This window comes from Aulostomus chinensis, chromosome 6 (genome assembly GCF_037954235.1).
Source record: "Aulostomus chinensis isolate RoL2024-O1b breed Wild chromosome 6, RoL_Achi_v1.0, whole genome shotgun sequence".
NCBI classification, from domain to species: Eukaryota; Metazoa; Chordata; class Actinopteri; order Syngnathiformes; family Aulostomidae; genus Aulostomus; species Aulostomus chinensis.
In genome coordinates, this window is record NC_141325.1 from 3,552,631 (window position 1) to 3,578,715 (window position 26,085).

Genomic DNA, 26,085 nt, shown 5'->3' on the forward strand with positions numbered 1-26,085 from the left:
GCAAAAACATCCAAAAATGTCAGTTTACAAATTCTCACACGTGTCAACTGCTATAATCCGCATCTTCTCTATCCACCTTGACGCTCAGTAAGCCACAAACACCGATTTCATCGAAAGAAAAAAACAAATTCAATTTTGGTTTATCGTCATTGTGAAGAACCGCCACTCACAAGTCTTAGCTGGTTGTGCTTTGAATGTTAACACAACCCTGTGCTTTTCTATCGTCCAGGAGCTTCCCAGGGAGGAGGCGTTGGGTCCCTTTACACTCCATCCAGCTAAAGTAGGAATGGACTTTCCTAAACAGGAGGGCAGGCTAACCTTTGACGTGGGCCACCGTAATGCAACATTGGACATATTCCTGACACCGAACCTGGCTTCCTCCTTACCCACACCCAAGCGCTTTCAAGTGGAGCTTTACAATGCGACAGGGGGCACCAGAGTGCACCCTGAGTTTGGGCTGGCTAATGTGACTCTGGTTTCAGATGCAGCAAGCCAAGCCGTGTGGGTGTTACTGGAACAATTCCATCAACCTCTCGACACAGCAATAGTGAACCAGGTGCTGCAAAGGCTGATCAATAAGCTCACTACTCCTCTCACTCATGAGCAGATGGCCGCTGTGCTGGAAGCCCTGGGGACGGTAAGTGGGCTGGAGAGAGGACTGAGGGGCACTACCACCTGTAAAACCGTTCCTCTTTCATTCATTCATTCATTCATAAACAAAAAAATCGATTTGATTTAATGAAATCATCAAAGGAACATAATGAGGGAAACCTTCTCTAGCCAGCTCTGAATTTCACCAGTTGACGCCTGAAAGTCGGTGCAGTACAAAAGGGCATCCATCACCTTCCTAACTCCCTGACAAGCGGTTACCATCTGAAAAGGTCTCAGTTGTCACTGCATGAACAGCGCTGTCACTACTGCTCCCTTGTAAGAGTCGACAAATTGCGCCCACTCAGCTTCCTGACAAGCGAAGACACCTCTGTAATTTAATCTGAGGAAGTGTGAGGGATGCAAGAGCAGACTGAGCAGAAATGGGTTAAATGATGTATGTAGGATCAGAGAAGCTGAAGAAAATGGTGCTAGGAGCAGGGGGCAGCCCTAACGGTAACACATGTAGATTTGATACAATACCAGCCCATCATAACAAATTTATTTCAACCCCACCCCCCAAAAATTAAATATTTTACAGAAATGCTTTATTTAGATAATACTAATTTTAATAAAGGACATTTGACATCAATTTACATAAAATGTCCAAAGGTGGCCCTGCATCTACTAAGTCACAATTAGTCACCAACTATCAAATTACTATTTTGGGAATTGCTGGCTCCAATTTGCATCTTTCAAATTAACTTTAAAAGAGCCGTTACCGTTTATTTTGTCCATAACAATATCAGCCAGCTGTTTACGAGGCATCACAAGCCGAAACGGCAGCAGGTGGCAGACTCTCAGAATTAGTTCAGTAGGCAGCCACTTCCGTTTAGTATTGATACGTTTGTTTTTTTTAAATGAATTGATACTGAACCTCTGAGTATCACAGTATTGCTACTGCAGTATGCATCCGCCCATCCCCTACTAGGAGCATTAAAATTACTTAAAAACTCAAATAAAGCAGAGAAAAATGCATGAAACAGAAACTCAGCTTGTTCTCTGTTTTCCCGAACCAGGTGCTTGCAGTTGCAGAGAAGACGCCGTTACAGGAGAGCAGTCGGAATTTGACCTATGACCTGCTGTGTGCCTTAGCAAACCCCAGCAGGGTCGACACACGGGGTCTCAACCATCTAGCCGAGGTGGCCGAGCGATTTGCCTTCTCCCTCCTCACGCACAGGCAATGTGAGATGTGAGTGACGAAAAAGTTTGACAATGATTCCATTGTAGAACGATCTTACATGCAGGCAAACACAACCAAGCAGTGTACACGTCACATCGGTCCTACAATATTAGCAAATGTCTTGTGTTAAATGCGGATCTTGTGTGTGTCTGTCTGATTTCTCCAGAGGGGGTACTGTCCTGGACACGTGTCCCTACATGTCCATCTCTGCCTTCCAGTGGTACCCCACACAAATCAATGGACACAAGTTTAGGGGTCGTAACGCAGACTTCTTCCATCTGCCGGATACCTTGCTGGAAGTGCCAGTGGGTTTGACCGCCGAGTGTAGAAACCTCAGCCGTATTCAGCTGACCGAGTTCAGAACTGAACACTGGTTTCTCACCAATGACACAGCGAATGCTATCAATGGAAAGGTAGAGAAGACTCCGACTTCATGTACTGCGAAAAAAACGGCAGGGGGCAGTATTGCTCCAGTATAAATTTAACCATTCATCTTTCATGTCCTACACCCTCTCCCTTCCTCTGTTTCCCATGTCCACAGGTATTCTCAGTCAGCCTACAGGACCGGGGGTCACGACCCCTCAGAGATGGTAATGAGGTGATATATCGTATCCACACTGCCGGTCAGCAAGTTAAATCAGGCCAGTCTCTGTGCCTTCTCTGGAACCAAACCACTGCAAGGTAACCAAACACACACACACCCCTGAGCTCACAACAAATTTCTATTCTCAATAATGCAGCCTGCCTCGATTGTACTGCCAGCAGTTAAGGTTGTGTAGTCAAGTGTTTGCCCTCTAAAACCTTTTTTTTTTTTTTTTTTTTTTCATGGATTGAACAATAGAACAATTACAGTATGCATCATCAATAAACACGTCATCAACAGCAGTAAGAAAATGGCTCAATAAAATGTTCAGTCCTTTCATTTAAATAAATAAATAAATAAATACGCATTACCAATGTGGTACCAGTGTGGTAGTTTCTGTCTCTGTGACTGTGGGCCTCATCACATTGCATTCTGTATAAAATATGCACATTCAGTCTGCAACATGTCCCACGACCAACCTTCAGCTTGTTGAGGACATTCTAGGAGTTTAGAAACCCAAAGTTACAAAGTCAGTATCGGCAGCTTTGGTTTCACCGGAACAGATTCTTGGACGACGTCTCCCTGATGACAATGATAGCAGTGATGAGAGAAGTAATCGGGGAGGAGATCAAAAGGTGAAGAGAGAGGGAAAGGACGCTGTGACCGCATGACTCTCCTCATATCAATGTCACATAAAATGACATCTTTTTTTTTGGGGCTTTTGAAAAAGTGCTCACCTGGTAACTGTCTTTTAGCCTTGCTGTTGCATAACTACAGAAATAACACAGACAGGATGTGAATCATCATAACCTTGGCTTTTTTTGGTCTCGTCTGTGTTTTGTCTCCCCCCCCCCCCTTGTTTCCTCTGTCAGCTGGTCATCAGATGGTCAGTACTGCAGGGTTGTGAAAGAGAGTGGGAGTTATGTAGAATGTGCCTGCTCCCACTTATCCATCTACACGGCGTACGCGGAGTTAGCCACTCTTGCATCTTACAACCAGGCCTTCTACGCCTCAGGATTCATCTGCATCTCAGGTACAAAATCCCTTCAACCCTAAAAGAGTTTCACAATCCCCAAGACACATTTCTTGAAACCTCCCACCCTTTTCTCAAAACTGTATTCACAAGACCTCACACTTATCTTGCCAAATCAAACAATAGCCTCAAATGAGAAGCACGAGTGATTCATCATCCAGCCTCAGCAACACACCGCAAAAGCGCTGTTCTTTTGCCTTTCCGAAAGTTTCTGTCCGTCTTCGATATGAACGTTCAAACTTCATCAGCCCGCGTTCTTTGAACTGGCTTCAGTTGGTCCCATCACATCGTTAACAGAAAGTGTGAGCAGTGGGTGTGCAAGGTGTGTAAGCTCAGACACCAGTGTTTTGAATTGTGTGTAACTTTTGCTAGACGTGCTCATCATTATTGTGTCACAAGTACATCACGGATCCCAAAATAAATAAATAAATCGTTGCAGTGAATGAGAATGTGTGAAGAGTTTTGAAGAGTAAGTGAGATCTGTAAATCTGTTGTTTGGTTTCACCAAAAGGGCGAATGATTCAGTAAACGTGTGAGGCCAGGGAGATTTTTGTTCAAAGACGGGCTTTAATGTTAAAACATTGCAGAAAAACTCTAGCAGTTTGCCCACTGCCCTTCATCCTCTTTACATTCTCAAAAACAGAGGTATGGGAACAAGTGAGTGTGGTTTTGTTTTTTTTGTTTTTTTTTTTTGTTTTACTTACAGGTACAATTTTGAAGAATGTTCCCTCAAAAGTACAATATCAGTCTTCAAGAGCACGGTTTGTCTAACAGAAATGGTCCGAAGTGATTTAAAACTCACTGGAGCGTACACCTTTCAGGAGTACACCCTCGGTGACAAGTATTTGTACCCTGGTTGTCACACTCTTATTTTTGAGTGTGTAGCATTCTCCGTGGTTCATTCAATCCATAGTTATGGTCACTGTTGATTTATTTTAATCACTTCTTCTTTGATTATTAATATTGGCTGCGTGTCTCCTCAATTCCCTCCTCAGGCTTTGCATTGGCCATTATATCCCACGTGCTATGCTCCCGTTTCCCCATGTTTGCTGCCAAACTGCTCGTTCACATGATGCTGAGCTGCCTTGGAACCCAGGTAAAACACTTGTGCTATGATCTTATTTCTTTAATTCACTGTACAGGCCGCAGTAAACGTTACCCCTCTCATCTGGCAGGCTGACGCCATCTGTATTAGTTTATGTTTTACATGTGTACAGACAATGCGTGCACACACCCTCTCAGACATGTTTTTTTCTTCTGAGAAATGTGCATAGACATGAAAAAAAAAAAAAAAAAAGTCACCCAATGTCATTGGTTGCGCAGTTTGCGGGCCGGCGCATCCTGACAACGCAACCATGCCTCCCCGCACCCTGGCCCATTAAAAACGCAAGCTGTCACATAAGCAGTGAGCTAGATAGATATGCGGCTGCTGGTCAGTCTCTCTGCTGGTCCCAGCTGTGTGTGTGTGTGCGTGAGTGCGGGACTGGTATTTTTCCACTGGTCCCCCCTCTCTTGGGTTGACAAACATGAGCCCCTACTAAAGCAGACTGTCGTTGGGGACTAACCACCTTGGGCCCGACCTGTTTATGGCCCAGAAAGAGCCCCTGAACCTAAAAGGGTTTTGGATGGAAAATTCCGTCCTGTTCTGTTTCTGTTGATACTCTACTGTATGTTGAGGCCTTCCTCCGTGTTTCTGAGATTATGCTATATTTTATAAAATCCATGGGTGTTTTTCTATTGCTAGCCAAGACCTGTAGTTGAAGAGCTGGCAGTCAAACTGAAGGTCTAACTGAACGAGCCACGCTGATATTAGGATGTACCCTCTAACACAGTTGCGTGTACTATAGGGAATCATTTGGAGGTAATGATGGGCCCACTGTGCAGGATGTGCTAAATTAAAATAGACCAATTGACGTCATTGTCGTCCCTTAGCAATGTACTTAGTCTTCAACCTAATATGGTTTGCTAAAAACAGGAAAAAAACACAATTTCCTCTTTTATGATAACCAGTGATAGCAGATTTGTTTGCGTCCAGCACCTCAACTGTGCAGTTTTCCTCAATCTAATTGATTTTGTACAAATTTGTGATGACCTGAGACTCAACAATATCACCAAGAGCTTCATTTTGTCACCGTTTGTGACATTTTTTTTTTTTTTTTTTTTGTTCTCAACAGCGGTGTGTTTAGAACAAACCTGTTACACCACAACTATTTATGAGATAACACTGGCAAATGTATCCTGAATTTAGAGGAGTTATTTGCCGAAGCTGAAGCACTCATATCAAAAAAGAACTTAGTGGCTGTGTGTCCAAGAATATTCAAGTCCACCTGATGTTCCAGCACCATAGGTGACGTGTCATTAGATTGTTACAGTCATCTGACATAAAGGAATTTATTTGTGTCATAACTCTGTATTCAGAAGGCTCTTGCATCATGATGAGAAATGTAATTAGGTCTGGGTCGTCGTCTTGCTCGTGCCTCGCCATTGACTGGAACTGTTAAGTCCAGCACCAAACACTCCTGACAGCGAGGGAGCTCCATCTGTGGTGGCTTGCTGGTTTGATTGACATAGCCACAGTCAGACAGAGAGAGGAAAAAAATGATTCCCAAGACCTCAGTGACACGTGTGTGTAGAGAGCAAGTGGAGGAGATGGAAAGGTGGAGACTTTCATTCCTTCAGGTCAGTGCATGACCCTTAGTTCTCTCGCCTATGTGGCATTTTTCTACCTGGAAGCGTAAAGAAGTTGGAGGACTGTAGCTTATATGAATTACACCTACTTACAACTGCAGTGTGGCCTCAGATCTACATGAAAAGGAACTCACTTATTTGCATGCATCACATGTGTTTAGATCCCTAATTTTCTCCTGTTGTCCAAACTTAATTTAAAGGGGAAACAAAGTTAAAGCAAACACCCAGTAGCAGCTCCGATGTCCAACAGCTGGGTCAGGCTGCAGTAGTGAAAGAAACTCAGTTTGTCCCATCTTCATTGTCCTTGTCACCGGAAAAAATTAAAAATTCACATCAAACGGAACAGTTGGAACGGATCCGTGTGTCAAGTCAGTTTTATTTGTGTGTGACACTAAATCACAACAAACCTATCTCTGGAATTTTACAAGTAGAGTGAGACTGAAACCCCACTCTTTAAATTGAATTATTTCAAAGAGACCCGACAAGGAGAACTGAGAATAAACAGCCTTAACAGGCGGAAAGCCTGTGACCAGTGTTGTGGATACTGATGTCAGCCTCCTCCAGAAAGAAGATAACAATTTATCCCGTCCACCACCTCTTTCTCTCCGAACCGTCAAGGTTTATGTGATCGTGTGTGTGTCTGTGGACGTGAAACTTGGTCCGACGTAGAGCCTTGAATGGTTGTGGCCCCTCTGCTCTACAAGACAACTGAAGATCGTCTGTGTTGAGTGGAAATTTACCCGCTGCATATGTACTGTGTAAGTGAAGCTCACCTGTCTGAGTGCGTGTGTGCGCGATAGCTAGCGTGAGTGCATCATATCAGGGTTCATCACATTATCTGCCTCTGATTTGAATTGCAGTTACTGTATGTGGGTGCACTAGACCCTCTCTGACAGCTGTCATATCTGTAGCCATCCTGCCGTTGTGAATCTGCATTTATTTCTCCAGAATGTAAGACTGGGGACGGTGGAAACGGGTCACAAATCTGATGGGCTTTTTGGATGGTGGGCAAATTCTCTCTCCTGTAAAACTTTTCATAGAACTAATGTTTCATGTTAAAGAGAAAGAAGACGAGAAAAAAAAACACAAAAAATGTGTTTTTCTGTGCTAGACCAAACAGATTTAGTGCTATTATGAGGAAAGGAAATCTAATCTCCAGCTCTTTTGCAAACAAAACAATTAAATTCTTCATCCATGTGATTAAATGGCGCGAGAGCCATTCCCACACATTCAAGTGTTTACTCTGGTGTTTCTGGTGGTTTGTTCTTCTACGTTCGAGGTGTTTAGGTGACTCGTATTCTGGTAATAAAGGATTTCCTGTTAGCTCTGGGCCCAGATCCAGCATTCAGACTTTTCAGTCCCTACGCACACCACCCACCGCCACCCACACTTCCCGTCTTTCAACAGAACAGCGACACTGTGATTGCTGCTGAGTTTCCCAAAAGTTTGTCATTGTGTCTGCTAGTGTGTGCGTGTGTGTCTGCTCGTGTGTGCGTGTGTGTCTGCTCGTGTGTGCGTGTGTGTCTGCTCGTGTGTGCCTGGGGAGGGGGTTTCAGCTCCTGAACGAGCGTGCATGCAGTCCGTCAGCTCTCCAGGAAAGGGGATGTATGAATTGCGTAATCTTAGACCTTACCGCGTCCTTGTCTGAACATAAGATAAACACTGCAAATAAAGTGAGCAGTTTTTCTTTTCCTGGGGGGAGTTTATCTTTTCCCATCGTGACCAATCAATCATTGAATCAATAAACACAGAGGGGCTTTGGAGTGTCCGTCGCTCCCACTGACGTCAGACCTCTCTTTGGTGCTTGTACCCACAAATGATTGGAAGGAATGAGCAGAAAATATGTTTCTTCTGTCTGTTGTCTTAGTAGATTCTTCCAGTGTATTAGATACAATAAACAGAAGGTCCCTGAGCGCTTTGACAAAATATTTTACATTTTAGTTATTTTAGATCAAATAAACTGCATGTCCTTTGTGTTTATGGTATTATAAGCTCTCCGCTGTTCAGCAAACAAATGTCAGGGAATATAAGTATTTGTATTTGAATATAAGTATCGTTGGTCATGGTGGGAACATGTGGGGACACAGATCTGTTTGCACGGTCACATTTTCTGGATTCACCACCCTTTTAGAGGCAAATAGCAGAATATCGAAAAAGAAAAAAAAATCATTTCATCTCAAGGTTGGTATTGTAAGGTTCTGTTCCACCATGAGTGTGTAATTTTTCCTTCAGTTTCTCACAAATAGGGTTCTTGTGCCCACAAAGACATTTTCCCTCTGTTACCGTTTGGTGACTCCAGAGTGCTGAAGAAGTCAGCCATGTACATTTAGCTTGAAGCTAACAACAGCAAAACTGTCCTTGTACAAACTTCAAGTGCGTCGTCCAGTAAAAGCCACATCCTCTTTATCCAGAAATACGTGCAGATATCCATAAACACTATGATTTGAGTTTAAAACTAACTAGATAGAAGTCTTCCTGTTCAGCTCTGCCACGAATGGATCCGAGCGAGTTGGCTCAACTTCATGCACCGGCGAATCTCACCGGTAACACAAGTGTCACAGTTTAATGTAAGCTCAAGTCATAGTGCTTTAGAGTTTGTAAGGGGACATTTTTAAACAGTAAGTAATAGTCGGACACTATTAGCCTCAAGCTAAGCTTACATGGCTAGCTCAAAGAAGTGATGCAGGTGGGTGGGGGGACATCTTTGTGTGCTCAAGAGACCTATTTATGAGTACTTTCAACACAAAATATACTAATAGGGTGAAGTATTGCTTTCAGGCTGAGGTTATGGGGAGGGTTAGGCTAGTAGTGGGTATCGCTAGTCTCCAAGAAATCAGTCTGCGAGTCAGTTGAACGTCCGAGGGAATGAAAAGTGTGAGTGTGTGTTTGTGCATGGACAGGGCAGTGGACAAATGAGGGTGGGCGCTTGTCCTGACTCTTCATCAGACTTGTCTCTGCCTGCTACAACAGGATCTTTCTTTCATAGTCAGTGTTCAGGGTGCCCCTCCTGACTTTCATGTCTCTGTTGTGTGATAAACATCAGACAGATAAACTACGCAAAGTAATGGCCCTTTTTTTTTCTTATAAATGTCATTTCATATTTTCATTTCTCTGTTTCACTTTCATCTGTCCCTGTGGCTTTTTTTTTTCCTCCTCTCACCTCAGCTGTCTTTCTCAAAATGATGTCTGATGTCTATTTCTGTTCTCTGGCCCCTTTATCATCCTGGCTGCTGCTGGGTTTAGCTGAGAGCTCTGACATTATGAGCTACCAAAAGATCGTCTCACTCTCTCTCCCCCTTTATCCCTCTGGAGGTGGTGGGACACATCCTGTGTGACTCATCGGTTCGACCAGTGACTGGACACAGGCTGTCCTCCGCCAGAGCCATTTCTATCATGTTGTAATATCATCAACTGCGGCCTCCATAAAGGCACCCAGCGGAGTTTCCTGTAAACAAACAGAATCGCTGTTTCTCACAAGAGCACGTGAGTCCCCTCGAGGAATAAGAAATTTGCTGAATACATTTTCTTTCACACGAAATATTTCCAAAACAGATTTTCCAGCATATTTTGAAGTATGCGTGTGTCTGCTCACAGCACACCGCGAAAAGGCGACGGTGGTTGTCGCCGACTGTTGATCAAAACAACAAACTTCGTGTAGCTTGCACTCTACCTTGACCGTGCTGCCCTCAGCAGTAGCGAAGGCTGCCTCGCATGCTGAATTGTCAGTCTAAATGTCCTGTCCTCCAGAATCTGGGAAATTTGGCATGAACTTCCACTGGGACTTCAGGATGCCCTGAAAACATTTTGGTAGTCAGAGAAGGTCCCTGTCACCTCAAATGAACACAATGTCTCAGGAACGCCTTGAGGAATTTTCTTCGACTATTATACAAACGTCCACTGGGACTGAAGGACGTCCTGAAAAAAAAATGTGGCGATCAAAGGTCATGATGACGGACACACATCACCGAGGCGTACCAACTCGACACGGGTATTTTTACCGCACGACATAATTCGAGGAAATGCATCTTTCCGGCGTATCTTTAATTCTTACACGTGTGACATCATCAGTGTAATCCATGTGGTGGTAGAAATGTTGCCTCCTCAGTCGCTGCCACTTATGCTGTAATACTGGGCTGGATATTTGTCTCCTCGGATGGCGAGACATTTGTTTTAACTAGATTACATCAGGGGAGTGCCATCAGGGCCGAAGCACACTGTGTCCTGGCAGTGCAGGCCGTCCTAGCCTAAAAAGGGTTCTCCTGTTTTCCTCTTGGCAAAGGTTGTTGGCTTGTGTGGCGCACTCGCTTGTTGTGTGCACCAACAGTTTGGTCGGTGAAAGTGTCCAAAAGGATCTTAAATTCTATACTAACTACTAGGAGCAATGCACATTGCTGTTATTTTGATAAATGGATGAATTTAAAATGTTGCAGATTGTGCAGTCCTTTAGTGTACATCTCAGCAAGTCTGAATCTTCAACAGAGATGGTCTCCATAGTTTATATAAACCGGGAGACCCCTTGTATAATATGGTCTTGCAATGAGAGACTGTTCTCTTCAGTTTGTTGGTCGTATTTCAAGTCAAGTCAAATCAGTTTTATTTGTATGGCGCCATATCACAACAAAAGTGACTCCTTCAGTGAATTTACACCCAACAATTCTCCATCAGCAAACACATCCTGCAACAGCGGCGACGAAAACCTCCCTTTTAACAGGCAGGAACGTCGAGCAGATCCAGGATCAGTGGGGACGGCCTTCTGCTTTGACCCGGTTGGGGGGAAAGAGAGCAGGAGAACAGGACATTTGTTGGATTTCCACTCATTTCTGTTTTCTGTGCTTTTGCACATCAAGCAATTGTGTGTATATGTGATCCACCTTGGATGACTGATCTGTTAATATTTCTTCAGGTGTGATGTCAACTGGATTTATCTTTCTGGTTTTCAAACCACCTTCTCTCCCGCAGCAGACTCTGCCCTCTCCGGACCCGCACTTGCAAAACCTGTGTTGTCTTTGCAGCTGGTGACCCCAGAAACACTTCCATGAACTTTCCTCTATTTCCAGAAAAAGCACAGTCAACAGTAGGAGGAGGCCACACTAGCCTGGGGGCCTCGTCAGTGTTCTACCGTAGCTCCCGCCTTAACTGGGAGATGTGAGCACGTCCAAAAAAATAAAAATGACGCAAACAGTCAGTGCCAAGAGAACGGTGGGATATTTCAGTTGCACTCACCCTTAGGCCTCATTTCCACATATGTGCATCGGCCAGTAACTCTGCATGAAATGCTGAAAATCCCTTCATTTCCTGATGAGACCTGTGCGTGTTTGGAACCCTCCTCCTCGGTTTATTTCTGAACCAGTATTTGTTTAGTGTACGTTGACAATATTGAACTTTTGCTACGGACTTTGGATCGGTTGTGGACACAGTAAATTGGCAAAAACAAGGTTAACAGGCTGCAAGTGAGGGAAAACCCAGGCCTCTGCTGTCCCTCAGTAGTTCTGCACAGATATTCCACACACCGAGGGTTTCGAAAAACTGACAAAATAATCCTCTGAGCCAGGCTAATTAGCTGGCGTTTCGGTCGCTTTGCAAGGATATAATCTGTATATTTTTACAAAAACATTCTGGAGTCTTAGCATGGCTATATGTAAATGATGCATTATACAACGCAACAAGTGCTATGTTAAGTGCGATTAGTGTTCTGCTGCAATTTAAAGAACTTTTCCTTTGTTTTAACTTCATTTTTTGAAGTCTTGTTGCACAGTGAACACATCAAGCTACATATTTCACCGTTCAACAGTTGTGTTACTTGTGGCTGTAACACACTGACATCCTATCGATTACCTGAAGTGTAGTCAAGTGCTTGTGTCACGCAACCGTCTCTGGTGTGGCTGCGATCCTGCAGGAGGAATGAGAATGCGGGTCGCAGTATTGATGAAAGGCTGCATCAGTGCTGGTCTGTACTCTCCTCACACCTGTGTTGACCTCTTCAACCTTTTCCCTGATTCTGTGGAGTCACTGTCTGTTGTCTGTTGCCGAGGACTTGATCAAATAGGCCTGCTACAACATGGAAGATAAACAAAATGGGGGCTTGCAGAGCTATATTTGGAGTTTGACAGCTTTTCTTGGCAGAACTTTATGTTTGGAGTGTATTGAACTTTAAAGGTTTAGAGGAGTGACTTCACCTTTTAGCCTGCAGCTACTCAGCTCAGTGGTTTTGTCATCCCAGACTCATAGTTGCAGTGGTTATGTAGAAGGGAACAGGATGTTTCCCAGTTGTTTTAACGTGATAAAGCTTGTTGAGCTTAATTTCACAAGTACATTTGCTTCTTTTCTTTTTCATTTTTCTTAAGCAGGCGTGACCAAACTTCAAGGTGGAGTCGTGGGTCGGATGCAAACGCACGTTTTATTAAAATTAATCTTAATTATACATTTTTCAAGCAAGCAAGAACATGGTCCATTAAAAACTTAACACCATACTTTTCAGTGACAGGAAACTGTTTGTTTGTTTGTTTGTTTTTAGTTTCTCCCATTCCATCAGAGATTTATTTTCAAGTGCAACACACAGATGTTCAGAGAGACAGAGATGGATGGAGTGTGCTCTCTCATGCCAGCTCAATTGTCTGATATAAAAAAAAAAAGGCCGACTTCCTCAAAGAAAAGTCAGGAAATGTTGAACAGAGGAAGGAAAAGGCGAAAGGTGTAATCAAACCGAACTATAATAAGCTCTTTTGTTCCACTCGTTGTGTTTTCTCTCGTGTGAATCTTCTGTGCTGAGTCGACTTTGTTAATGGCAACTTTCAACTCACAAACAAAACACACTTTATTGGGAAAAAAAACAGATGGCCACACGTGTAATAATCACTTTCCTTTACTACGCCAAACTTATAGTAGTTATGAAACAAGTGCATATGTCTGCATAAGTACATGCACAAACAAATATCAGTGTGCACAGATGGTGGACTTGATGTGCTAATATCCACTCATTTAACCACTCTAATACACACACACACACACACACACCAGCCCAGTGGCCGAACCTGCCTGTAGGGGTCGCTGTAGCTCCACAGTCTGAGGCAACTTCAACAGCAGCTGTGAATGAAACCTCTGATTAATGACTCTACAGTTTTGAGGCACATTAAGAAGCAACCAGGAACCAGTTTCAATCAAATTCTCATTCACGTATTGTTGGACTTAATTATTTTGCTCTCGAGATTCAGATCAGATCGGGGCTACATGTAAAACTAGCCTCTGGCGTGAAGTCATCAAAAAAACTGTTGATCTGATTAGGTCTAAAGTACTCTGTAGGGAACCAAAGCCCAGTTTACTATACAGAGGGTGTGTCCAGCAGCCTTATGAATGAAACACAAAGTATTTAACTTGATCAGACGAGATCGATTGCCCCTTGACGGACAATGAGAGCTGCTGCGGTTAAGCCGTTTTGCAGGGAAGGGATCTCTCTGAATCGATGGCCTGTTGGAGGGAAGAGGCTCCTCTTGTGGTCAGCGTAGCTTTCTATATCAGATCAATATGACAGGGCTTGTGCCCATTCTCCTCCTCAGAATTAGCTGAAACATCAGAATGGAGCTCAGGTGTTAAAGGTCACCATAAGAGAGTAGCGTGCGTGTGTGTGTGTGTGTGCGCACCTTCTTGCAAACAAAGGTAGCTTAACAGTAGAAATTCTGGCGTGAATTAAATCTCGCCATGGGTTCAGCATACTTGTGTGTATATCAAGAAGGAGATGTACTATTAACAAAAGTAAATGACTTTAGTACTGCGAATCAATGCAGTAAGTTCCTGGAAGACCTACAACAAAGAGACTCCTTTTTATGCAGCTGTATTTTTGTTTGCTCTGTTTTTTGTGAATTTGAGCGAAAACTGCAGCCGTGTTTTCTTGCTTTCATCTGCATTTGTTAGTTGGCCTCTCAAAATTAAATTGAAATAAAACTGCCTGATGGAGGGAGGGTGGATCAGCAGCATCTGTCATCGTTGGTGGTTTTTTGTCATTGGCCTTAGCAGAAGTATATGCTCAGCACTACCGACTGCCTTTGCCGTTTTTTTTTTGGGGGGGGGGGGGGGGGTTGTTTTTTGCCTGTTGGCCCAGAATAGCTGTAAGAAAACATGTACGATAGTCACACCACGGCGGTAGATGGTAGAATGCTATTTGTGGGTCAGTGCACACCCACATCAAGTATTCACATAAGTACATGCACACACTCCGTTGTGGTGGAGCAGAGAAGCCCCATCGAGCTTGTTTGTTGAGGGAGCTGACCTTGAACAGCTGGTTACAGTGTTTTCACAGCGCTGCGTGCGTGCGTGCGTGTGTGTGAGAGAGTTACTGCTTTTTGTCACTTATTGGGAGCTGTTCTGGTATGAACACTAACCCTGTCAGGACCCCTCATCCTCATGGGGACCAAAGAGCGGTCTTAATACAGCACAACATAATTTCAGAGTTCCTGGTTTAAAGTTAGGAATGAACTGTGACGAAGTTAGGATTGGGCATGAATTTGTTAGGGTTAGGATTAGGGTCCAGGTTAGGCTGGCCACATGAATGGAAGCCAATGGAATGTCCTAATAAGGATAGCAGCGCAAATCTGTGTGTGTGTGTGTGTGTGTGTGTGTGTGTGTATACGTGTGTGTCGTGTGCCTCGCAGCCCAAAGAGTTCTCTGTCTGGCTCCCACCAGATGTTGAGAAAGGAAATTCAGTCGGCGCCTCAAAAGAAGCCATATTGTGATGGAAAGCAGATGCAGACTCGAGTGTTGAGAGGTGACATGAGAGGAGACATGAGAGAGGACATGAGAGGGGACATGAGAGGGGACATGAGAGGAGGCCTGCGGGAACACAGCTAACTGGGCTTCATGTGGGTGGTAGCTTCTCTGTAGAGTACGAGCTCCAATGGCGATGCAGCACCATCAGTGGAATTAGCTGCCGTCTCTAGGTTTTGTGTGACACATTGTCACCACATGCGCTTCTTTACGACTCCACAGAGAAATCATAATTCAGAGAATCACTTTTAAAATCCTTAAAAAAATGGGCTTGTTTTTAAAGGAGATTCAACAGGAACACATTCTGTGTCTGTGGTTCTCAACAGTTTTCATGTCAAGGACGTTAAACGAACCCAGATTAGACCCCACATGATAAAGATTTTTGGTTTTAAGATGTAACAGTGAAACGTGACTCACAGCAGTCATTTATCATGGTGTTACTTAAAGGCTTAATCTTAAAGATGAAACTACAACTAGCTGCCCAATCCTGACCCCCCCCCCCCCCCCCCCCCCCCCAGGACCCGACCTGTCGGCCATTTTCTCTGCTCATGTGCAAGCTGCTGCTGGTGTTTCCTCAGCTTTTAATAAAAGGAGGATTACTGCTGTTGCTTCTGCTTATTTTCGTCTGACCAACAAATACGTTACTTGCAGGGATAGGAAAGGTCCTTGAAAAATGAGGTAACCAGAACTAAACTATGCGTTCCGGACACGCATTTCTCCAGCAGTTCCAGGAACTATGAACAAATTCCTCTCGGCTAGAAGCAACAAGAGGCATGGCTGTGGATAATGTACAGTGCTGTGCTGTGTAAGTTTTTGATAATGTCAAATGTTGAGACACACCAAACAGGTCTGGGATGATTCTGCATCCCCTTCACACTAAGAAGTGACTAATCTCTCATTTATCCCTCATAAAAAAGTCCCCCATCGCTGTATCACAGAGAATTAAGGGCCGGCTCTGACACGAACATTTATTCTGAGAAAGTATCGCTGGGTCTCAGAATGGATCCTTTGCTGTGTCACACACACACTCACACACAGTCATGTCTATGTGCGCGCGCGTGTGTGTGTGTGTGTGTGTGTGTGTGCGCGCGCGCACGCAGCTCTGTGTAGATGAAGTGCCATAAGTGTTTGCATATGAAACAGAACAGGGGAGTTGGTGTTTATTTGCCAACAGCTGGCTCAGCAAGTACGCTGCAGCCTGAGGTTCAAACCCAAACACCTGTGAACTTTACTTCTACACCCTGACCTTAAGCAACTAGCTAGCTCTTAAATAAAACACACACACCCACACACACACACACACACACACACACACACATCAGCACGCATGTTGGGGGGGCACGTCAGCACTATGAAAATTCAGACCACTGATATCATGGTGATTTAATTGATGTTCATTGTGGCTGAAAAACAGGGTTGGGCTGTATTTTCATTTTAACACCCTCACATGTCAAGTCAGCATGTTAAACCACTGTACTCTGCCGACGCCCCCACCCCCGTCTCCGGGCTCCACACACACATTATGGCCTACTAACCCAGCTATCAGACATCCATCCCCATGTGACCCTCTTCTTGCTACTGGCTGTCCCGAGCGCTTCGGCACATAAACAGCGCACTGACAAGAAACTGTGGTACGTGAGCGGACTGATGATGCTCCAACTACGGTACAGCAAGACAAGCCACCCAGTGACGCACCATCAGAACCATGACGGTGCAGCTCGGTTTGAAGTTATGTGTGATTCTACATACTTCAGCTGTGAATGAGAAAGGGTTTTGCTGACAGCGGTGAAATATTATCATCTCCCATTTATTCCCCACCCGCCCCACCACTCATTCTTTTGCTTGATTTCTTCTTCTTTTTTTTTCTGAACAAAGGCAACACCCAGGGTTGCAGGCTGAGGCTGGAGCGAGCTAGATCAGACCGGTAGCTGTTAGAGAGGGGGGGGGGGGGGGGGGTGAAGGAGAGAGTAGAGAGAGAGCGTGTTGGTAGTGGGGGCGGCTCCAGGATGGAGAGCGACTTGGGGGTAGAGGAAAGAGATGGCATGAGGGAGGCTGGAGGAGGAGGAGGGGGAGAGGTGGAGGTTAAGTGTTTTGGATGCGAGCGTAGATGGATAGTCTGGCAGGCAGACAGCTTAGGCCCCGTTCCCTCAGTGATGTAATGCTTCAGGCCGATGCTATTTTTAGCCACACAGCTTCCAGAGCGTCAGCACGCTGGCCGATCGATCCGCAGCAGAACTCACTGGGAGGATGAGAGCTGCAGCCCCTAGTAACACCAAGTAGCTGCACCAAGATGTCCTCTCAGCGTAGCATGTAGCATTCACCTCCTCTGTTAGCTCTGAGGGGAAACGGAGAGATTTGTTGCGCAACTGCGAATTGTGTTTTGTTTTATACTCGATGTTGCTCATCGTTTCTCACAGTTGAGCAAATGTTGCACATTGTTTTCAGCCTTTTTATCCTAAGCTTTTGAAGCCATGCCAACCCACCCACGGGCCCAGAAAAATGGTGCAAAATTAAAAACCCCAAGTAGTTCGGGTATCCAAGTGCACCAAATAGAGTTTTCGCTCTCGTTCTGTTCTTACAGCAAGCTTTGTAGAATCTTTGTGGGGTTTCTGTCAAATTTGGCCCAGTTGCAGTGGAGGAGTAACTGAAAGGATTCGGGGGTATTACTGTGGATTATACAAACACCATTCTCCAAACTTGGTGGATGAGTATAGTATGGGTAAGGGAAGAACTTTTCTTTTTTTTTTTTTAATTAAACAGTCTTACTGTGGCGAGGTAGCTAATTCTGATAATTCACCATGGAACCAACAAAAATAAGAAAAAGAAAAAAAGACTGCACTCGGTGGGATCTTTTCCAAACTCCACGTGTTTGACGAGAGCCTGAAAACATCAACAAGCTGAATTTTAAGTCATGCTGTAGTCGTAGCGCCACCGAAGACGTTACAGGAAGTGATATTTGCACCACAGTGCAGCATTAATCTGCTTCCTCTTGCAAAATCCAGTTATCATCAGGCTTCACCTCCCTCTCGCTCCACTGACCAGCCACCTCCCTCTCGCTCCACTGACCAGCCACCTCCCTCTCGCTCCACTGACCAGCCACACACTCCAACCCTCAATGTCTTTGGTGGACAAAATCGCAGTCAAGCATCTGGATTTGCAATCTGTCTACAATGGGGTAATAAATTCGTAGGCATTCATTTTTTATGGGCAAGCTTTGGTTTTTCCTGTTTGACCAGAAGAGCACAAAGTCACACACACACTCACACACACACACACACACACACACACACACACACACACCAACTACACTGATATGTATTTAGAGTCCTGCTGCACCTCCCAGTCTTTGCTAGTTTGTAGCCTAAGGGTCTAGACAGGTCGACTCCCTGAGCCTCACACAAAGGAGAAGGAGACCTGGGGACAAAAGACTGAGCTGGAGATCGACCCGATAAACCCCACATCCCCACCTGTCACACACACACACACACACACACACCCCGCCCTGCTAACCCATTCCCTGTGGCAGGTCATCATTTCCACTGTGTATCTGTGCTGTTCTCACAATGAGCCGAACAATGGCCTCTGTTATAACTGTGACCTCCATACCTACTTAGCTAATCTTAGGTAATAGGCCTCCATGAAGGCCACATCCGTATAAATCCATACGTGCTGCTGATGACTTTTTAACCCTCAAGCAACGAGGGCCATATGCAAGGGCGCCGTTCGGCCCGTACAGGTGACTGCCTAATGAGGGGTGCTCATGGACTTCTGATGACCCTCTAAATTAGTTTATGGACGTGTCAGTACTCAGCCTTTGAAGAACACCTCAAGGATCCATCTGCCTTGTCATGAAACCTGTTCGACTCTCTTTTTCTCACAATCCTCCCTCCCCTTTTTTTTCAGTTCTGGAGTTTAATTAGTGCGGTTTGTGTCGTGACATCACGCTGGTGTGAAACAGTTTGTCGGTAGCTGCAGGGCATGTGGATGACTCCCTCATCTCTCACACACGCAGTTTCTCGTTTGACGGCTGAGACCTTGCTGCAGCTCCGGTAACAAGCGTAGCACCAGAGCCCTGCCACACCTATTCCCCTTGGTCCAGATTTTCAGAATTTTTCATGGTTCAGCCTCCGCAGGACCGAAGTCAAGACCAAACAGAAGAGATTTGGCATGACCTAAAGTAGGTTGGTTTTGGTAAATCTCAGGCTCAGATTACCTTAAATGGGGCCTATTCCTTTCACCAAACTCTGGTTCTGGATCTTTTTGGTAATCCCCACAATTTGAGAGGTTTACAGCTAAAATCACAGTCCTTTTTTTTTTTCAGTGATGCAACTGCCACCATGCTTCCACCACCACCACCACTTATTTTCAAGTGCGCTGTATGTGGAGCTTCTGACCACGGCCTCACATACAGCTGGATTCCTGCGAGTGTTGCCGCTCTGGTGTGCTCAGTCTAAAGCACGAAGCTCTGTTTCTTGTGTTTCTTTCGAGGCATCCGAGTAAATTGTCTCCAGTTCGAGTATTTCTAGGCACATCAAAACTACTCTTCAGTACACACGGCCCAGAGAGCAGTTGTGCACATCTACAAAATGTGTACAAATCAGCAAATCCTAAATCACATCAATAACGGCCAATGTGGCTTCATATTCAGTTTTGCCTCGCATCTTATTTTTTAGTGTTTTGCCAGTTGAGAAGACACAAAAGCAATAAAACGTCTGGTCAAGTTCCTGCTGTAATGCGCCTGTGTGTGATAGCTTATCTCAGGGCTTTTTGACAAGGCAGCTGGTCAGTGGACCGTCGCAAATAAAAATCCTCACTGGGACCGCCCGGTCATCTGTTGACTCACTGGTTTCTCCCTGGTGTCTAGCCTTGACTGCAGTAAGGTAGTTACTAGCTCTGAGCCACGGAGGTCAGACCGCACACACACTCACACACACACACACACACTCTTGAACCCTTTGCCCTCCTTCCCCTACAATCTTCTGTACCTGTTACATCATCGTCCCACTCCAGGCCAGTAGTCTCACTGGTTTGATTGTCTCTTTGTTTTGTAATATTCATCATGGAATGTTACAGTAAATTTCTGTGGAACTGAACAATAGTCAGTCAGTCGGCCACATTTCCCCGCAAAACCCTGCTGGATCATCCTCTCTTCCCTCCATGTCAGACCTATTTCAAGGGCGTCCCACCTGACACGTGGGCCTGTGAAAGCCCCCTTCCACTGTGCCACCATCAAGCAGAGGGTCTCCTCGTATCATGACTGGCTCGACAGCTTCTCCTCCCCATTCCAACTGGAGCACTCATCCCCCTTAAAATTCCTGATCCTGCGCCGAGGCTTTATACACACACTCCCGCCTCTGCTCCACTTACTGCTGCGCCCCTATCATTTGTCCCTCTTTACACTCCTTATCCTTGCCTGTGTACTGTTTTGATATACGCTACACAGTATTTTACGTTGTCCATTACATGTTTTTGTTATCTGTGCTCTGTTCTGCCGGCTGTCACCGCACCATGGTGGCGGTGTGTTGCTCTACATTTGCTGGTACTGACACCTAACACACTCACTCATTATTTATCCCACCCTATTTCTCTGTGTGCCTCGGATGTTTGCTGCCACAAAAACACCTTAAGTGTGTTATCGCCCTCTTTGTGCTCAGTGCACTCGACCAGTTTCTGTGTCCTGAGCTTGAATTCATGAAATTAGATCCCGTAGTGTTAAACAAACACACATGTATGTGTGTTTGCTCATGATTATGTGTGTAGGGTCCACAGTTTATTTAGTCTTTTCTTGCTGGGTAATTTCCCCCATTGTTTTGCCTGCTAGTGGATAGATGGTGTGTCCCGCTGTGCCTTTGAGTGAATGAAGCCAAAAGCTTCATCCAAAAACACACGAGGCAGCAGCGTAATCTTTGTTCCCATAAGCTACCTGAGCAGCTTCTCCTCTCGGGCACCATTCCCAGCAGTTAGGGCATGAGTTTCCTTCCTGTGCCATCCCTCCCACTCACGCCCTGCAGGGCTTGGAGGTCGGATATGGAACTGACTCACGGTTCCAGCGCTTTTGAAATAGGCTACTGGCTTTTCCCCTCAATCAAGAGTGCTGGAAAGTCCTGGATTGGTTATTTGGGGTTTTTCCTGTGTGGTTCCCAAAAAAAGGAACCAAAAAAAGAAAACAAAAATACAGGAAAGAGGAAGATCCAGAAATGACAATGAACTGAAAGTTGGAAAGCAAGAAAAGATGATATATGAGTTGTTGGCTGACTGACATCACATCACACAGGCAGGTAGAGTTTCTGGTGTCATCCCAAGGGCATGTCACTTAATATCAGCCATTATTAGGGATTACAAATTGTACAAAAATAAGCCTGTGTGTGTGTGTGTGTGTGTGTGTGTGTGTGTGTCTACACGTTAGAAAAACAGGTTGTGTCGCGTCACGCCTCTAATTAGCCAGACAATCTCGCTGAACAAATTCTACGGTGCCCCAAACTGGTTTATTTTACTCAACTCAATTAAAATGAAAGAACATTGACTTAAAAGGTGAGTTAGTGGAATTATATAAAATGGGACACCCTTATTCGCTACCTGGGAGCTAAAACATTTTTAGAATGTGTTAAAAACGCTTGTCTTCAACTCACGTCGGACTAAATTATCACTAAATGCTCCCCACATTTATTCAGTCAGTCACAAATCGACTTCAGACACACAAACTATAACAAAATAAAGAATAAAAGCACTTTCCCGAAGTTCTTTTTGAAGGAAGTAATTGATAATGACATTTTTCTCGTGTTTTCTAGTCCTGTGCATCCCATGCTGAGGCTTGCACATTCAGGTAATATGTTTTACAGATTTTTTTTGGGCTCATCAGAACCATTTCCTCGCAAAAAATTTAAACTGAAAGGATTTATTGCAGTCATTCCTTATCAGAAACCTCCCTCTTTCACCTGATGACGTGTCCACTGTGCAATCAGAGTTACGCTTGCAACAGCAAGTTATCATTTGCTTCTACTCTCCTCTGTTCACCCCATCTGTGTCACTGGCAGCAGGCCGACAAGCTGCAGGTTATATAACAATTGCCGGGCTGCATTGTCACCACACTTTCTCAGTGCCAAAGGTTAATGAAGCTCTCCGATGGACAGCAGCGTGGCAGCGTTTTCTGCTGCCCTCATGGGTTTCCACACGGCCCTGCCTCCAGTGTTGAATTTAGGACCTCCTTCTCCTCCACACTCTCACTGCCAAAGGTTTTCTGCAGTGTGTCCTTTATTCTGAGGAATATCACCCACACATTGGTGGGTACACATCCTTGCACATGAAGGATGATACGACATGTTTCTCGGTATTGTTCACGTTGTCTTTATTTTGGCTCACGGCTGCATCCTGTAGCTTGCTGCATGGTGATGTAACAGGTCCGCAGGATCGGACGTCTCTCTTTGGACGGCTGAATCAGGCCGCCCTCTTTTGAAATGTATAAACAACAAACAAAGAAATACATAAAGACATCGCAAGGAACGCTGCACTTGTGTGTTTGTGTAAAATGTCTCCATTTAAAGAATAAACTGTACAGTCAAAAAAATCAAAATAAAAAATGTTTCTTTTGTTGAAAAAAAATCATTTACACACTGAGTTGCGTATTTCAGCGCGAGATAATTAAAACCCTAAATACGTTTTTCTTCCCTTCTCTTCTTCTTCACAGATCTGTTTCCTGGTGTCGTCGTTCCGTGGTCGAGTGTTTTCAGAGGACAGCTGTGCTGCTCTGGCACTCTTCTCTCACTATTTCCACCTCAGTCAGTTCTTTTGGATGCTTATACAGGTAATAACAAGCAACACCAGACATACTTGGCTCTACATACTGACGAAAACATTAAACTGATGCATTTCATCATAAACTTTATAACCCCTGCTTGGTTTCCAAAGGGGCCATCTGACCTGGAGATACCCCAAAGATAGTGTGTCCTCAGCTAGAATTCGTGGCACTGACCCCCGTGGCTGAACCATGATGGATAATCTTTTTTAATATAAGCTCAGATGAACAAAACGCTCTATTTCTGCTCATTCATTTGGAAAAGTGGGATAAGGAGCAGATTGTTTAAGGGTATCACACTGTAAATCTGTGTCTTTCCAGGCTGCAAACCGAACAAAACTGTCTGTTCACGAGGTTTATTCAGACAGTGGCCCACAGTGTCGAGAGGGTCAGTGAAGTCTGTTTATTTATTTTTTTAAAAAGACGACAACTGCCTAAAATTCTCTGTTATACAAAACTAAGATCACATTGTTTTTGCAGTTATTTCTTCACTGCAGTTAATAGCTCTCACATCTAAGATGATTCTTAATGAGTTGTTTCTTAAATCTCCTGCTTATTTTCCTCATGACTTGGCAAAAACAGGCGTCTTTCTTGTGTTACTAAGGTGAAGCATGTGTTGTTGTTGTTGTTGTTGTTGTTTTGTTTTGGTTTTTTTTTCCCCTCCATATTAAGTAGTGCAACTTCAGTCTTACACCATGTGGGCTCAGGCATGTTTTCATGAGAGGGTGAGATGAAGGTACCACAATGCTGCGTGACATGACCTTTAACCCCAGACTGGTACCACTTAGGAACACCTCACCCCAGCAGCTCCTAACCTCCCCCTTTCTTGACAGTCTGGAGTCTATTTCTTGTTGGACTTTCTTTTGTTACATAATTGTCCAGAGGAAAATTGTTAGTGGCAGCTTGAGAAACATGAAAATTATGGCTTTCTTGCTGCTACAAGCTAAAATACTAAAAAAAAAAAAAAAAAAAAATGTAAGAGGGCAGCTTTAGGAAACTATGTATGTCATACACAAAACCACAGGAAAGAACATATTTTTGAGCTTGCAGTGTAAATCTTACCTAAAGCTTATTTTAATCCTTCAAGGAGACCATAGATGACTTGTGATCTGCAGGAATTTGCAGCTCTACACCCGCTCCCTGAGAGAGGACAAATGTCCCGGTCCTCCTCTCTCCTGGAATAGCTTCATTTCATAAGGAAAAATGAGGGGAAATCAAAACTTTGTTATCTGCGCGCCTCATATTGTCCTCCTCTCGTGTAAGTCACTGAATGTTATTTTATTTCCATCGCTCCGAAATCTTTAACTTCCTGCGATGTTTTTAAGTGAACATAATCATCGTTTGCGTAGTGGATATAATCTCTGCTGGCACATATGTTATTATTGGTGGAGTATTATGAGATTAGCCCGTTGAGTAAGCCAATGGAAGTCGACCACAATAGTGTTGTGCTGGTAGTGAACACTGCTGAGTGGAAGCAGGCGAAGTTCCTTTTCTCCCAAATCAGAATGTTCACCAGATGACCTGTGAGATATGTTGGAGGATAAAGGCTCGGGCCTTTCATGTGGCTTAAAGAGTGTTAGAGCCACGATGAAACAATTACTTGATGGAAGAAAAAAAAACAACAACAAAAAAAGAAAAGCAGATTGAGACACACATGGCAGTCGTTAGAATGGAGCTGGTATGAACGAGTGAAGGTGAACTCTAACTCAGCTCAGAGGGAGTTCAAATCTAACAGCAACATATCGTGAGGAAAAGAAAATATACTCTCTGCTCTGTTTCTGTTTGCTCGCTGCGATATAAACTCTCAAAGAGCTTCTGTTCTTCAATACCGCGGCCAAAGATCATCTATCGTCATTTCTTCATTGTCAGCTGACAATTAAGACGTAGCTGCCACTCCGGTTTCGTGGATTCGTGCCACCAAAGCCCTTTTGTCCTCACCAACGTCTGCAGATCAATCGCGGTGATGGCTGACTGCTCATTTTTCTTTATCAGGTAGCTGCTCTCAGCTAAGTGGCTGATATGAGTAGGCGCCAGCAGCTCATCTCAGACCATGAGGAAGACTTAAATCAATAAACGTGGTATGTGTGTGTGAGAGAGAGCATGCATGCATGTGTGTGTAAGGGGGTGTTTGTACGGAAGATGGCTGTGTGGATCTGCACGTCCAATCGTTAGTCAGGGGAATATCAGCTGACATAAAGCCAGAAAACCACCCAGTAACTTAATCACCATCCAGACCAGATTTTTCTGGACTGCAGAGGCTGCGTAATATTACATAACACACAGTTTCAGTCAGCAGAGGCCCGCCAAAGTCTTAGCAGCAGCCTACAGTGTGTGTCTAGCTTGCTTCACCGCGCTAGTCATCCAGACAAACAGCCTGACAATTCCACATTCCTCTTTAAACACCTTGCTGTTGTCTTGCTGCCATCAACAGATTTTGATGCTCAAGTATTTTGTCTCACAAAAAAGGTTTTAGGTTTACCTGCTGTGTACAACTTTTTTTTTTTTTTTGCCTTTTTCATTAAAAGGGTAAATGCAAAATAAAACCCCTTTTCGAATAATTTCTGACTCGGCGCGGTAACTCGGCTGTTGGCGTCTTCATCGCAGCAGCGACACGGCCGATCTGGCACGGAAAAACAGTTTCAACTTAAAGTAATCCCCCAAGACCGCTGCTGGTGGCTCGTTTAGAGATCCAGGTTATCAGATTTACCAAATTCTGATGGTGTTCTGTTTGGTTAAACTGGATAGATGTGAGCGTGAGTGCTGAGTCATTTGGGTATACCCACGTTTCACATGTGCCACGGCAAACACAGCGATCTGTCCAGCCAACCAGTCAGAAAGCAGGATGACGTAGAGTACGAGCGGTATCAAGGGAAGCAGCTGTTTGAGAGGAAACCGTTCAGTACAAGTTACCCATGACCCACTTACTGTATCTCAGTATCTCAGCTCCAGCCTGCCCACACCCAAGGAAAGGCCGCTCTCCAGTGTGACTGACATGGCTCTATTGTCTGCGCACACTTAGGCTGTTACACAACTCCAGGGTGGTTCTGCACATGTGTGTGTGCTTGTGCATTGGTTATACAATGTGGTTGTGATTATGGGGGAGACGGAGGTTATCTGAGGGGGAGGTCAGCATCCCTTAACCTCCTGTGAGGGGTTGCATCACTCTGCTTCTGTGCAAATGTCCTGCTTAAGTGTTCGCAGACAGATGGACAGTGGCGCTCATCAGCTGTTTTTGAGCGGTTGCATAAACGCTCCGTGGTCGGATCAACACAAGCAACTTCCATTGCATTAGTGATAATGCTTCAATCCTTTTTTCCTCTTTGACTTAAACGCCCAGTTGTGTGGGAGACACACGAGAAGGAAAACTGCCTCATTTTGTTGAAGTCACAACTTGAAATGAA

The 26,085-nt window shown here is 44.5% G+C and overlaps 1 protein-coding gene across 6 annotated transcripts in view; it reads left to right on the forward strand.

Moving 5' to 3' along the window:
- The window catches only part of adgrv1 (adhesion G protein-coupled receptor V1), a 107,616-nt gene that overhangs the window by 59,130 nt on the left and 22,401 nt on the right, over nucleotides 1-26,085 (forward strand). For all 6 annotated transcript variants that reach the window (XM_086205892.1, XM_086205893.1, XM_086205896.1 and 3 more), the window contains 7 exons: nucleotides 230-637; nucleotides 1,668-1,840; nucleotides 1,998-2,244; nucleotides 2,373-2,512; nucleotides 3,287-3,447; nucleotides 4,443-4,543; nucleotides 22,577-22,693. In XM_086205892.1, the coding sequence (XP_086062018.1) occupies nucleotides 230-637; nucleotides 1,668-1,840; nucleotides 1,998-2,244; nucleotides 2,373-2,512; nucleotides 3,287-3,447; nucleotides 4,443-4,543; nucleotides 22,577-22,693 (1,347 nt within the window). The remainder of the gene's footprint in view (nucleotides 1-229; nucleotides 638-1,667; nucleotides 1,841-1,997; nucleotides 2,245-2,372; nucleotides 2,513-3,286; nucleotides 3,448-4,442; nucleotides 4,544-22,576; nucleotides 22,694-26,085) is intronic.